The 15,424-nt window shown below is 47.1% G+C and overlaps 2 protein-coding genes across 10 annotated transcripts in view; both read left to right on the forward strand.

Annotated features, from left to right (window-relative positions):
- Positions 1-7,319, forward strand: part of CCDC183 (coiled-coil domain containing 183) — a 29,567-nt gene extending 22,248 nt beyond the window's left edge. The window contains exons 11-14 of the mRNA XM_073314803.1: positions 13-178; positions 5,261-5,389; positions 6,095-6,191; positions 7,183-7,319. Of these exons, the coding sequence (XP_073170904.1) occupies positions 13-178; positions 5,261-5,389; positions 6,095-6,191; positions 7,183-7,319 (529 nt within the window). The remainder of the gene's footprint in view (positions 1-12; positions 179-5,260; positions 5,390-6,094; positions 6,192-7,182) is intronic.
- A 654-nt stretch (positions 7,320-7,973) lies between these two features.
- RABL6 (RAB, member RAS oncogene family like 6) overlaps positions 7,974-15,424 on the forward strand; it is a 121,766-nt gene continuing 114,315 nt past the window's right edge. For 4 of the 9 annotated variants that reach the window (XM_073314654.1, XM_073314656.1, XM_073314660.1 and 1 more), the window contains exon 1: positions 7,980-8,615. In XM_073314654.1, coding sequence (XP_073170755.1) covers positions 8,486-8,615 — 130 coding nt within the window. In that variant the 5' untranslated portion in view covers positions 7,980-8,485. Of the gene's footprint in view, positions 8,616-10,790; positions 10,969-15,424 lie in introns of all 9 variants that reach the window. The other 5 variants (XM_073314657.1, XM_073314662.1, XM_073314659.1 and 2 more) reach the window with 5 other exon arrangements.

The raw sequence follows: 15,424 nt of genomic DNA on the forward strand, positions 1-15,424 counted from the left end.
TTCACCCTCAAGCTCTAGGAAACTGGAGGAAGAATTGCAGAAGAATTTGGAGGAGGAAGAGGTCCGGCTACACCAGGTGCACACCCAAACGCAGAAGAATCAGGAGCTTCTGCTCAGCTTTGAAAATGGCGTTGACAACCTCCTCATTCGCCTGTGCGGGATCACTGTGCCTGGCCATGTATGTGCCCTAAATCCCCTTCTTCCTGCCCTTCCTATCACAGTGCAGTGCAGAGCTGGGCTGGGCTGGGCAGGAGAGGGCTCTCTGTTCCTACCTCTTCAGCATCAGGTCATTTGCTCTGAGAGCTTGTAACTAGGCTCACCCCCAACCCACTACATCACCATCGCCACCTTGTCATTCCCACGGAGAAGCGGTACTCTCCCTCACTCGTGGCAGTGTATTGCACGCTCGCTCTCCATGCTGCTACAGCAGCCTTCACATAGCTGTTGCCACTTCTGGTACAGCTCTCAGTATCAGCCTGGTGTGCCCACCTTGTGTCTCCCCCGCTTTTCTGGGCTACCAGTGTCCTTTTACATTGTTCTTCCACTGGGAATGTGCCCTGCACTTGCCTAGCCCAGCATTGCTCTGCTCCCAGACCTGGTTCAGTGTGGGGCCTGTAGACCCCCTCACATTCAGACACAGCAGATTGCATGCTCTTTCCATTTCCAAAGGCCAAAACTATAGCAGAGTTCAAAAAAGAATTAGCTAAGTTCAGGGGGGGAGAGGTCCAACGGTGGCTAATAGCTAGGATGCTCAGGGATGCAACCCTATGCTCTGGGTGCAGGGGTGACAGATTCTTCCTAAAAGTGGGGGGGGGGGGGGGCACAGCTGCCTGTGCAGCTCTTACCCTGACCCGGCTCCAACTTGCCTGACCTGGGGGAAGGGCCTTGGGGGCCAAAGAGCTGCAGCTGGGCCATGGTAAGAGCCACCTATGCCGCTGTGGGGAGCTGCAGAGTCTCCATCTGCCTGGAGTGGAGGTCTGGGAGACGAGGACACAGGCTGGAAGCTGCTCTCAGGCCTCCCAACCCTGGGTAGATGGATGGTCTGCAGCTCCCCACAGCTGCCCAGGCTCCCTGGACACTCTTATCGGCCGGGTTCCAGCTGGCCGGGGGACGGGGCCTCATGGGGAAGAGAAGGGGCAGGGGCCAGGGCCATGGCGAAAAGTGGACAAACCATGGCCTCTTGGCCTTCCCTGTTCTGGCGTCCCTATCTGGGTGTCCCTAGCCTCTGACAGCCAGAAGCTGGGATTGGACGGCAGGGGATGGATCACTTGATTGCCTGTACAGTTCATTCCCTCTGGGGCACCTGGCATTGGCTCAGCCACTGCTACGTAGCTATTTGTATGTGTACTAGCTCGATGAGAGAATGGGTATGCAAGCAGTGCAGACATCACCTAAAAGGGCTCTCTTCCCCTCCACTCAAACAGTAATTCCCCTCCTAAAGATTACTGGGGCAGTTCACTCCGCTTAGAGCTCATGCTTTGTGCTGGCTGGCTGCAGACTCAGGCAGGCCTCCCTGCATCAGTTTATGTCTGGGTCATATTTTGAAGGTTTTGTTAGACCCGCAATAAAGTCTCTCTACTGGATGGGAAGCAGGCAGATACCGGACACAGCGTTTGTATATAATACTCTAAATGCTCTTTATTGATTACAAAACAAACCTTACTCACTCCACATTCACGCCCCAAATATACTATACCAGAGTCCAAAGGTCAGAATGGTCCCGATGGCCAGTTGAGATTCCTTTCGATCATAAGATCATAAGATGCGGGGAGCCAGCAAAAACCATGTCTATATTCACATGGGACTCTGGATCAACAAACAACTCCAATTTGCAGAAATCATAGAATCATAGAATCTCAGGGTTGGAAGGGACCCCAGAAGGTCATCTAGTCCAACCCCCTGCTCAAAGCAGGACCAATTCCCAGTTAAATCATCAATTCCCAGTTAAATCATCAATTCCCAGTTAAATCATCATAGGCAACCATTTATAATTCATTCCGTCGTGTAATTGGTTCTTTGCCTTTGTTTACTAGGCCTTCTACCCACACAATTCCAAAGATGTAGATATAGATATCTTTGGAATTGTGTGGGTAGAAGGCCTAGTAAACAAAGGCAAAGAACCAATATATATATTAGGGCTGTCAAGCGATTAAAGAAATTCATTGCGATTAATTGTGAGATTAATCGCGCAGTTAAACAATAATTGAATACCATTTATTTAAATATTTGTGTGTTTTTTACATTTTCAAATAGATTGATTTCAATTACAACACAGAATACAAAGTGTACAGTGCTCTCTTTATTTTTATTAAAAGTATTTGCACTGTATAAAAACAAAAGAAATAGTATTTTTCAATTCACCTAATACAAGTACTGTAGTGCAATCTCTTTAGCATGAAAGTTGAATTTACAAATGTAGAATTATGTAAAAAAACTACATTAAAAACAAAACAATGTAAAACTTCAGAGCCTACAAATGCACTCAGTCCTACTTCTTGTTCAGCCAATTGCTCAGACAAACAAGTTTGTTTACATTTACAGGAGATAAATGTTGCCCGCTTCTTGTTTACAATGTCACCCGAAAGTGAGAACAGGCATTCTCATGGCACTGTTGTAGCTGGTGTCGCAAGATATTTACATGCCAGATGCGCTAAAGATTCATGTGTCCCCTCATGCTTCAGCTACCATTCCAGAGGACATGTGTCCATGCTGATGACGGATTCTGCTTGATAACGATCCAAAGCAGTGCGCACTGACGCATGTTCATTTTCATTATCTGAGTCAGATGCCACCAGCAGAAGGTAGATTTTCTTTTTTTGGTGGTTCGGGTTCTGTAGTTTCTGCATCGGCGCGTTGCTCTTTTAAGACTTCTGAAAGCGTGCTCCACACCTCGTCCCTCTCAGATTTTGGAAGGCATTTCAGATTCTTAAACCTTGGGTCGAGTGCTGTAGTTATCATTAGAAATCTCACATTGGTACCTTCTTTGCATTTTGTCAAATCTGCAGTGAAAGTGTTCTTAAAATGAACATGTGCTGGGTCATCATCCAAGACTGCTATAACATGAAATATATGGCAGAATGCAGGTAAAATAGAGCAAGGGACATACAATTCTCCTCCAAGGAGTTCAGTCACAAATTTAATTAACGCATTATTTTTTTAACGAGCGTCATCAGCATGGAAGCATGTCTTCTAGAATGGCGGCCTAAACATGGAGGGGGCATACGAATGTTTAGCATATTTGGCACGTAAATACTTTGCAATGCCAGCTACAAAAGTCCCATGCAAGTGCCTATTTTCACTTTCTGGTGACATTGTAAATAAGAAGCAGGTAGCATTCTCTCCTGTAAATGTAAACAAACTTGTATGTTTTAGCGATTGGCTGAACAAGAAGTAGGACTGAGTGGACTTGTAGGCTCTGAAGTTTGACATTGTTTTGTTTTTGAGTGCAGTTAAGTAACAAAAACCCCTACATTTGTAAGTTGCACTTTCACAACAAAGAGATTGCACTACGGTACTTGTATGATGTCAAGGTTCCTTCCCCACTCTGAACTCTAGGGTACAGATGTGGGGACCTGCATGAAAGACCCCCTAAGCTTATTCTTACCAGCTTAGGTTAAAAACTTCCCCAAGGTACAAACGTTGCCTTGTCCTTGAACAGTATGCTGCCACCACCAAGAGTTTTAAACAAAGAACAGGGAAAGAGACCACTTGGAGACGTCTTCCCCCAAAATATCCCCCCCATGCCCTACACCATCTTTCCTGGGGAAGGCTTGATAATAATCCTCACCAATTGGTACAGGTGAGCACAGACCCAAACCCTTGGATTTTAAGAACAATGAAAATTCAATCAGGTTCTTAAAAGAAGAATTTGAATTAAAGAAAAAGTAAAAGAATCACCTCTGTAAAATCAGGTTGGTAAATACCTTACAGGGTAATCAGATTCAAAACATAGAGAATCCCTCTAGGCAAAACCTTAAGTTACAAAAAGGCACAAAAACAGGAATACACATTCCACCCAGCACAGCTTATTTTACAAGTCATTAAACAAAAGAAAATCTAACGCATTTCTAGCTAGATTACTTACTAATTTTGCAGGAGTTGTAAGGCTGCATTCCTGCTCTGGTCCCAGCAAAAGCATCGCACAGACAGAAAGACCCTTTGTTCTCCCCCCCCCAGCTTTGGTCATTTTGGTCAGGTGCAAGCAAGGTTATCTTAGCTTCTTAACCCTCCACAGGTGAAAGGGTTTTGCCTCTGGCCAGGAGGGATTTTATAGCACTGTATACAGACAGGTGGTTACCCTTCCCTTTATATTTATGACATATGAGGTGAATTGAAAAAAGCAGTTTCTTTTGTTTATCATATTTACAGTGCAAATATTTGTAATAAAAAATAATATACCCTTTGATTTCAATTACAACACAGAATACAATGTATATGAAAATGTAGAAAAACATCCAAAATACTTAATAAATTTCAATTGGTATTCTATTGTTTATCATTGTGATTAAAACTGTGATTAATCATGATTAATTTTTTAAATCGCAGTTAATTTTTTTGAGTTAATCATGTGAATTAACTGAGATTACTCGACAGCCCTAATAGCGATGGAATCTTTGGAACTGTGTGGGTAGAAGGCCTAGTAAACAAAGGCAAAGAACCGAGATATATATATATCCCAGCAGTTTCTCTGCAGCAGGAGGGCTCCAGGCCTCCTTTGCTTTCGCTGGGGCTGGGGTTCAGGTGTTCAGTAATGTGGAAGTTGCAGACAGAGAAGGCACTGCAACTTCTGCATGACCATGGAATCTCACTGTACACAACTATGGCAGAACGAGCTTTCATTGCCCCTTGGAAAGAACAGGAGAGGTCAAGGTCAGGGGGAGTTGAGGATCTCAGCAGAGCCTAGTGCTGAAGCTGGGTGGCCAAGCTCAGCGTGTGGCTCAGTGTGTGGCTGAAGCTAGGTGGCAAATGCCCCATTCTTATTGTTTGGGCACAAATCCAACATGCTTTTCGGATGCTAATTTAAACACATCCCAGTTGGTGTGACTGCAGCCATGTGGGGAAAGGCACTTTATAAATTTCCCTCTGCCCAGCACCCAGCCTGGGCAAGCAATTCCCCAATTGCCGAGGACTCTTATCCCCTGTCCTGAACCTCCTGGGTGTTTGTTCCCACTTGCTGGCTCCCTCTGCACCCCAGACACTGGTCCTGGAAGAAATCTCAGGAGGCAGCATCATCTGTATCACTTTGTCTCCTTGCCCCTAGGGTGACATTCGCGTGGACACCAGTGACGCTTACGACAAGCTGCAGTTCTGTGAGACAAAGCTGCTGCACTTGACAAAGGTCATGACCAACCTTCCATCCTACAACTTCAGCAGGGAGGAGAACAATGAGGTGTGCTATTCCTCCCTGTCAGGCATGGGGGCCTTCCCCTGAGAGGGGCCCTGGCAGCAGGACAGCGGCACTGCTACTGAAGTCCCCAGGAAGTAGGTCTCCTCTCTCTAAAGCCTGGAGGAGGTCCCAGAACACAGTCGTGCTGACAGGTTGGAGATGCCCAAACTTTGCCCAGCCAAAGGGGCTGCACTGGTAACTTGCCAGGAGCTCCCAGGCACATTGCAGCTGCCCTTATCTTTCACTTGTTTCACGTGTGTATAAGCCCCTGCCAAGCAGCATCTTAGCACCGTGCAGTAAAAATAGTGGAAATCAGGGATATCAAGAAGCAACATCTAGCAATTAGAGACTCTGTGTCCCAGCCATGAATTGGACCATTGTGATCGCAGCAGCCTCCACAGTTTAGTGGTGCTTTACACACAGGTTGGCTGACCCCTCCTGGGCTATAGGCTAAGACTTGCCACACTGAGTACGTCTCATGTCTCTGATGGGATTGTACTCCGGTGGCTAGCCTCACTCACTGCTTGCACCTCCGCGGCTATGCTCCATGTTTAGCATGTTAGCTTGCAAATAGCTAACAAGGGTAATGTCTCCTTGACCTGGAAATTACTTCTTCAGCTGGAAATGTAGACATACCCTGTGTCCATTGCCCCCTTCTTGTCCCCCTCCCCACCTATGCAATATTTAAACTGAAGTGTTTTTTTACAGACCTATGTGAAAGTTAGGAATTTCCTGGAGGAAAGTACAAGGAATGAGCGTCAGAACCTGAAGATTTCTTTTGAGGATGAAGATGCCGCCGTTAGAGGTATGAAGATCTTGGAATTGGGAGAGCACTGAGGACCTGTAGTTAGAATGGAGATCCCAGCCAGCTGCTGGGGAGAGCTTTCAGCAACATTCGCAACAGCCTCTCCATCCTCTGTAACTTCAGAGTCCCATCAACTGCATTCCACTGAAGGATCAGACATGGACCCCCACTGACTAACACAAAATTGGTGCTGGTTTAGAAAACTGGAGATGCCAGTCAGTCCTGCGGCTCACATGGTTTGTGTGTGGGGAGCCACATCCCTCCCTCCAAGGCCAAGGGTTCTCACTACAGTCTAGGGGATTTCAAGATGGTAGGAGAGTAAGAAATGGGTGAATCCTATGGGCTGCTCCTCTGCAACCTCCAGTCAAGGGTAAATATCTCTCACCTTCTATGTACATCCTCGCCATTCTCCTGCCTAGTTATAGCATTGCTATCCCCATCAAAAATGAGGAGTCAGGCCTCCAACGGCATCAGATTGCCTTAAACCTCATGCAATTTTAAAAACTAATTCATGTTGAGGTCTGTTTATTCACCTTCTGCTGTTGGAGCCTCAAGTTTCTGAGCTTTATTCCACAACCACTACAGCTAGAAACTTAGGTTTCTTTTAAATGAAAGCTGAGATTCACACATAATCACATGGCTCCAGGAGCTGCAGCTTTATAGAAAACATCATATGGCATGAGAGATGGCAACACTGCAGTTATTTTAGTGAGCTGAGTCCTGACAGCTCAGAGTCCGAGGCACTGGGAATGGGAATGTAGCTTGCAATGAATGTACTGACAACTGTGCTTTGCTGGATAGCACCAGATTTCTTCAAGCTGATGTGATTGTGCTGCCCACTGCCAGCTTGAGGCCTACAAAGACGCCATAAGCCCTAATACTAGGGGCCTCTGCTGGGGATTTAGCCCCTTGTGTTACAGCTGAAAAGCAGCAGCTGCTCCAGCGCCATGTGCTTTCCCAGCCTGCTTCACTAGGCTTTGTCCTTTTACAGATGCCTTTGATTTTGCTGACATTGACCACAGCTACGTGCCCAGCCGGGACGAGATCAAAAAGCAGGGCGTGCGCCTGACTGAAACCATGACCAAGGCAGCCAAGAAGAAGCAGCGAGGAGGCCGGAAAGGCACCTAAGGCCCAGTGCCACCATCTCACACCAAAAGCGAATTTATTTCAGACTTAATAAAGCTCTTCACTTTGCTGGGCTGGCCTCATGCTGCCCAGGCCCGGTCAGCGCCACGAGAAGCGGTCAGCGCCGCGGCTGGGCTGGTGAGGGCCCAATCCTGTCAGGTGCTGAGTAGGGTTATCGCCTTTGAAATGCAGGGGAAAAGCAAGCCACCTCCACAGGAGAAGGCCAGGGCTACCCCGGCTCCCCGCCCGGAGGCCACGCCGCGGCCCGTCTCCCTTCGACAGCCCGCCCCGGGAACCCCGACAGGGAGCCCCGACCCCACTGCAGGCGACTCGGGCCCGCTCCCTCTTTCTGGGAGCGGGAAAGTCCATAACCCAGCCGGGCCCGCCAGCCCCGGCCCGCGCGGCAACCCGAGCGCCCAGCGCCCGCCACCCCGCGGCCGGGCTCGCGGCCCGCACTGCCGTGCGCGAGCCCGGCTTGACGCGCGGGAAGGGGGCGGGGCCAGTGCGGCGGGGGCGGGGCTGCGTGGGCAGAGCTAGGCAGGATGGTGGGGAGGGGCGGGATGCGGGGCCGGGGCATGGCTGAGTGGGCGGGGCTGGATAGGACGGCGGGCCGCTGTGCGTCAGGGTCACTCTCTTGTCCCGCGCGCCGTTCCGTAGCTGCGCTGGCTGCGCGCGTCCCTCTCCCCTTAAAGCGACAGGATCAAGATGGCGGCCGCGCTGGGGGCCGAGCCATGTCTCTTATGTCGGCGGCCGGCGGCGCCTGCGAGGGGCTGGCGGGGCTGAGCCCGACCCAGAGGAGCCCTGGGCAGCGTCGAGACTCGGCCACGCCGCTCTCTGCCCCAGGACCGGGGATGCGGCGTTAACCTCCCGACGCAGCGCCGGGACCTCCCCGCCCGCTCGGTCTGTGCGGGGCCAGCCCCGAGCTGCCGCCCGCGTCCTGCCCCGCAGCCCGCGCCGGGGGGCAGGCCTGGGAGTGCGACGGGGTGATTCCTCCCCCGGCACAGAACTGTGTCTGCTTGGGCCCCCGATGGCCCCATAAACCGCCCGCGCCCCGCCCCGCCCCGCCCCGCGCGCTGCCCTGGGCGGGCGGCTGCCGAGCTCCGGCGGGAGGCGCGTTTCCTGCGCGCTGTTCAGGGTCCGCGCCCCTGGGAAGGCGGGGGGCGAGGAAGATGTTCTCGGCCCTGAAGAAACTCGTGGGCTCGGACCAGGCTCCCGTCCGCGACAAGAACATCCCTGCAGGGCTGCAGTCCATGAACCAGGCTCTGCAGAGGAGGTTTGCCAAGGGGGTCCAGTATAACAGTGAGTAGGAGCTTGAAGGTTTGGGGGTGCGGAAATACGAGGGCGGGGAATAATCTCTCGGGTTGGAAACGTCCGTGCCCTGAGAGCGGCATCATTCCTGCTGTTGTGTGCAGAGGAATGAACCTGTAACCACACAGTACTAGCCCTTTGTTTTGTGTGCTGTTCCTCTCACAAAGTGTCCCCGAAACACTTTGTGGCATTAAATAGTTCCACTAGATGTGGGAGATGGAGTGAAAGGAAAAGGAGAAAGACAGAAAACTCAAATCTTTAATGCTTGTTTCAAAAACTTTTCCTGTTTTAGGGGCTGGGTGGTGCTGAAGGCCTACACCCCCCCCCCCACATACCTCTGCTGACTTCATCGGCAGTTATAGGAGCGCAACATTTCTCAAGATCAGTCAATTAAAATCAGTCCATTTTTTTCCCTCCATTCTCCTCCTCTCCCTCCCCCCCCCACGTTTGGATGATCTTTGCTACATCCCAGGAAAGTGGTTCTTTCCAATCAGGTGTTAATCGCTGTTTGTTATTAAATGAATATTGTGGAATTTTGCCATCGTAAAGGTTAGTGAAAGGTGAAGAAGGCGCCATATCTAGTTTTATTAGGTCCATTAGTCTCACATTGGGCATCAGTTTATGCAGGTACATTTTTTTAGAATTCTTTTTCAATAGGCATTTAAATGAATGTTTTCTCGTAGGCAATTGCAGCATCTCTTATTTCTAATAAAACATTTCTTGAGACCCAGAGGGGCACTAGGTGAAGTACGTGCACAAGTAATAATTGTGACACACAGGGTAGTGGTTCCAAAACACTTAAGCAATTTTTACTTAAGCAATTCAGCAGCTACATTTTCTCTTTTTGAGACCCACCCAGGGGCCAAAACCCGTAAGTCGGCAGTGTCCTCCGCTGCTGTCGCCTTTTCCTTGCTCCTCTGAGGCTGTGGCACTGACCACCCATAGCAGTACCCTCTGCCCTGGCACTGCAGCCCTAATTCCAGTGCAGAGGAGAGGTCCTGCAGGGGCATTGGAGATCGCCCCTCCACAGCTGAGCCAAACCTGAGTGGTGCTGCAATGCCGTGCAGCAGGTCGCAATGCCTGGAGAGCCAGGTCCAGCCCCCTGGGACAGGGACTGCTGCTGTGGGGGTGAGTGTGGAGCAGGCTCGATCTCCAATGCCCAGAATAGGGAGATGGGCCCAGCCCTGTGGGACAGGAGCCACCACTGTGCAGGCTCCCTCTCCAGTCTCCTCCTCTCCAAATCAGGCCTGCAACCTACCTAAACCTTCCCGCGATCCAGGGGTCGGTTGAGACCCACTTTTGGGAAACACTGACATAAGGCGATAGTTATATCATCCATTCTGAAAATAGACACACACCAGCACGGTGAGTATTAGCTCACCTGGATGGATCTGTGTAGGTAGTGAAGTCAGAGTGCAGATGGCTTGCGAGGAGATCAGCAGTGTGGAATAATGTCTGATTTGTAAATGTTGGACTTGAATAGTTTTCTATGCATGTGTGCACAGCTGGGGAGATGTGAGGGGGATAGAAACCACAGTTGAGGGGAAGGGAGAGGCTAGCATTAGAAATGTAGAAAGGATGGTCAGCAGCCCTTCTGAGCTGGGATGTGTATGTGTTTTTGTTATACCAGAGGAAGCATTTGGTTCGCATCTGTTAGGCATACTAAGAATAATGTGTAATAAATTGGTTAGTCTCTAAGGTGCCACGAGTACTTCTTCTTTTGCGAATACAGACTAACACTGCTGCTACTCTGAAATCTGTTAGAATGTGTAGCAATTGTGTGGAGCTATATCCATTTTTAAGATTAATACAGCTGGTCAAAAATGCAAACACTAAAGCCACCAAGCATAGTCCTATTGAATCCTTAGCAAGTACATCCATTTTACCTTTGTTACATTGCTAAAAGCTTGTGGAAGGGTTTTGTTTGGTGACTTGACAGTACTTGTGTTCGGATTACTGTTTTTAATATTGATGATGGAACTGAATCTTTCTGTCGCTGCCTTGGGGGAAGCTTTCCAATTGCCATAGTAACTCTTCTCTCAGTGTTGCTCTTATATAATAATTACAGAAGATGCAGGCCAGCTTGTGAAAGGGTTTGGGAGGTGGTCCACTAAGACACACGTGGTGTATTTATTTTTGAATGCCATGCGTGTGTGGCCCTTACAGGTTGGACAGTCTTGGCATGAGGCGTTGTAACTAAGGCTACCTGTGACTTCCAGAGACCTCTGTGACATTCTGTGCTTCAGTCTCAGGGGCTGTGGGCTCTGGAGCTGGCAGCCAGCTGGGTCCTGGAAGGGTTCCAGTGACAGACGACAGCAGCCCCCCTTCAGGGTTCCAGCAACAGGTGACAAACTCCTGAGGGGGCCCTCAGGGTTTCAGCGATGGGCAACAGCCTCACGTGGGGTGGGGGTGGGGGGCAGCGGGATGCCTCAGGTGAGCGGCTGGGGGTGTCCTGTTTTCTCTTTGGCCGATATCCTCTCCCTGCAGCTTCCAGCAGCCATGGGCAGAGGGGGAACCCCACAGCTCCCAGCCACCATGGTGGCAGGGGAAACCATGGAGCAGTAGTAGCAAAAGTCAGACACGTCAGGGCTTCCGTGAATTTTTTTTGTGGCCTATGACATGTCTGTGACTTTTACTAAAAATAACCATGATACAATCTTAGCCAAAGTTATAACATGAGTTGGATATAGGATAGTAAGGGATGTCAGGCAGAAAGGGTGTTCCTGTGGGGAAAACTCTTACATTATTTCGCCAATGCTCCTTTGTAAGTTTTTTAAAAAAAAAAAAAAAGAGAGAAATTCAAGGGGAAAAATTAAAATGCTTTTCATAGCCATTGTATATAAATAAATGTCATGCCTTTAACCCCCTTTTTTCCTACATTTGCACAAATCCAAATTTTTGGTTTGCTGTCGTGGCTGTTACAAAAATGCTCCCTTTTTTTTTGGTGATGATCCATTCAAAACATGAAACTGAACTCTGTTTCCTTACCACACATTTATTTAGCTCATACACTGACTTGTTGAAGGATTGCTCATAAGAGCTATAGCTAATGAACTGGCAGTCAGGAATTCCTACATCCTAAATCTGGCTCAGATACTGATTTGTGTGGTTTTGGTTGTGTCATTTCACCTCTTTGTTGGGGATCGGTCCTGCTTTGAGTGGAGGGTTGGACTAGATGACCTCCTGAGGTCCCTTCCAACCCTGATATTCTGTGATTCTTTGTGCCAGTTTCCATAGCTGTGTAGTATATTTAAGAAAAGAAGTGGAAGAAAACCCTCAGGTGGATAGTTCTTTAACTATATTAAGTGCTGAGTTATGCTTATGAGTTCTGGACAGCTGGCATTGGTTATAGGAAAAAATACATTGAAGCACTTTGTTGAGGAAACCCCTTCCACTCCCTGCCCAATAATATAGACTTTTCAAACGAAGAGAAGAGGTTGGCGTCTTTGTAGGGTATGATTTCAGAATAGGGCAAGGCCTAATAGCCTAAGCAGCAGCCACTAATATTCAATGGAGAATCATATTTCAAAATATATTTTCATACTTGTACCACACGTGTATTTTCACATACTCCTCATCCACACTGTGCCTTGTGGGCATACCACCATACTTGGCTTTTTAGTATCGGAGAAGAAAATAAACTATAAGCACTGCCATACTACAAACTGAAAGTTTACATAAGGTGGTGATAGGCCTTCAGCCACATTCGTTCATTTCTTCCTCTCCCAGCCTTTCTGGGATTATATGTCTGAGGATTCCCTTTAAACTACCCATTGATGGTAACTGATCAGTTAGATCAATATAATACTGACAGACACATGCTGTGTAAGCTCTGCCTAAAAATCACCCACTAGTAGGAAATATTGAGGCCAGTGGTTTTGGGAAATCAAATATTCTACCAGTCTTCTGCTTTTCTCCCTGTGAAAGTAGAAAAATGGTCTCATGGATATATTGTATCCTTTTATGAAGTTTTGAAACCTGATTTTCTTTGTTATAGTTTATTATTTATATATTATAGTTTATTTGTATTGTATTACAGTAGGTGAACACACCTCAGTTTGTTACTTTTTTTTCCTCACATTTTTCTGTCCCCCACAAATTACTTCTGATGCTTGTTAAAAACCTGTGGGTGTTGCTTTAATTTAAACCACTATTTACGATCAAATTAAAGCTGCAAGCCTACCTTTATCATAAGTGGTAATACCTATATGTACCTTATTGATGTTCCTCATTTCAAATTTAAGAGTATCCAAAGGGCTGTTTGGCCAGAGACAATCAGGTAATCCTGAGTGCTGAGTTACTGGTGATGCTGTATGTCTGTTTTTTTTTTTTTTTTTAATGATACCCGGTACCTTATCGGAGTTACATACATGCAGCAGTGGCAAGAGTGTTTGACACATGATAAATGAAGTAATAGATAGCCTGGGCATATTACATTTTAAAAACCTACCCTATAATAAGGAGGGTGTGATTGTAATTAAAAAAACAAAGGCAGTGTTAAATTCACCCTATTGTTATTTGAGTGGTTATTCTGAGTGTCTTGGCACAAGTTGCACAGCATAAGAATGACCATACTGGGTCAGGCTGGGGATCGGTCCTGCTTTGAGTAGGGGGTTGGACTAGATGACCTCCTGAGGTCACTTCCAACCCTGATATTCTATGATTCAGTTGTCCATCTAGCTCAGTATCCTGACAGTAGTCAAGGCCAGGTACTTTAGAGGGAATGAATATAATAGGGCAGTTTTTCAGTGATCCATCCCCTGCTGTTACAAACAGTAGGCACCACAAGAGAGGAGATAATGGTGTGGTTGCCCTTAACCAGCAAATGCATGGTATTTTAAGGTAACATAAAAATGTCCAACTCAACTTAGTGGGGGTTTCAAATGTAGGTTTTTGTGTGGTGTTTAAAATGTTTCAGAAGACCTGACTTCTAAGCCTTTGGAACTAAACTTTTTCTGTTTTAACACACCGCTGAAGAGTTAACCCAAACCCAACAGCACAGTACAAGAGAAGCAAAAATTGAGACAAATTATAAGCAAAAGTTAAACTGGCCAGCATAATTACCTTTTTCAAACTGAGATGTGTGAACAGCATAAATGGTGAAAGATACATCTGAGTTCTAAGTCTTTCCCTTTTAATAACCTAAGCTGTAATTTAATATTGGGCATAGATTTTTAAAGGACTCTCGAGGGGAGGTAGTCTGTTCCTTTGGGTAGGGCATAGCTCTGAGGCAGGAGACCTGGGCTCCTGTTCCAGCCCTACTGCTGACCTGCTGCATGATTTAAGGAAAATTGCTTACCAAAAAAATTAGCCTTTCACCTCTCTGTATGTATTTCTCTATTTGAAAATGGAGATAATAATGTTTACCTACCTCTTTAAGGATTCTGTCACATCTATAGGTGCAAAACACTATAAGTACTGCATATTATTTTAACCTTATTTTTGGTCTTTTAAAGTCATGTATTTATATAAACATAATCCCAAAAAAAGGCAACTATAATTTTTAAATAACATTTTTAATGGCTGCTTATATATTGTACATTATTTAAAATATTTAAGTGCGTGATACAAACATTTTGAAACCAAGCAATAGCAGTCCTCCACTTGTATCTCTTTCCTTTAGATACAGTATGAACATTGGACGAAGGGCTGCTTTTTGTTATTAGGCTACTTTGGCAAAATGACGCAGAATTTAATGCTAATCACTTGTTCCAGTTTCAGGGGTGAGAAATTACTTAAGAGCAGTCCATTTCCTAAGGAGGAACAAATTCTTTGCCTCAAAGTGGTGTGTGAAATCCTGGCTCCATTGAAGTCAATGGCAAAACTCCCATTGACTTCAGTGGCGCCAGGATTTCACCTAATGATTTCTGATTTAATCTGACAAGATAATCAAACTTAAAAAATTAGACCAATGTCTAAAAGAACTAGACCCTGATGCTGAATCATAGAAGGTTGGTGTTGGAAGAGACCTCAGGAGGTCATCTAGTCCAACCCCGTGCTCAAAGTGGGACCAACCCCAACTAAATCATCCCAGCCAGTGCTTTGTCAAGCCGGGCCGTAAAAACCTCTAAGGATGGAGATTCCACCACCTCCCTGGGTAACCCATTCCAGTGCTTCACCACCCTCCCAGTGAAAACGACGAAGAGTCCTTGGAAGTGGAACCCATCTCCATCCTTAGAGGTTTTTACGGACTGGCTTGACAAAGCCCTGGCTGGGATGATTTAGTTGGGATTGGTCCCGCTTTGGGCACAGGGTTGGACTAGATGACCTCCCACAAAAGCTTATGCCCAAATAAACTTTAGTCTCTAATGTGCCACAAAGACTCCTTGTTGTTTTTGCTGATACAGACTAACATGGCTACCACTCTGAAACCTGCCTCATAGTGCAATAGTTCTTCCTACTATCCAACCTAGACCTCCCCCACTGCAACTTGTTCTGTCATCTGTCACCACTGAGAACAGCCTAGCTCCATCCTCTTTGGAACCCCCCTTCAGGTAGTTGAAGGCTGCTATCAAATCCCCCCTCTTTTCTTTTGCAGACTAAATAAGCCCAGTTCCCTCAGCCTCTCCTCATAAATCATGTGTTCCAGTCCCCTAATCATTTTTGTTGTCCGCTGAACTCTCTCCAATTTGTCCACATACTTTCTGTAGTGGGGGCCCCAAAACTGGACACAATACTCCAGATGAGGCCTCACCACTGCCTAACAGAGGGGAATAATCACTTCCCTCGATCTGCTGGCAGTGCTCCTACAAATGCAGCCCAATATGCCATTAGCTTTCTTAGCAACAAGGGCATGCTGT

Source organism: Lepidochelys kempii, chromosome 16 (genome assembly GCF_965140265.1).
Source record: "Lepidochelys kempii isolate rLepKem1 chromosome 16, rLepKem1.hap2, whole genome shotgun sequence".
Lineage (NCBI taxonomy): Eukaryota > Metazoa > Chordata > Testudines > Cheloniidae > Lepidochelys > Lepidochelys kempii.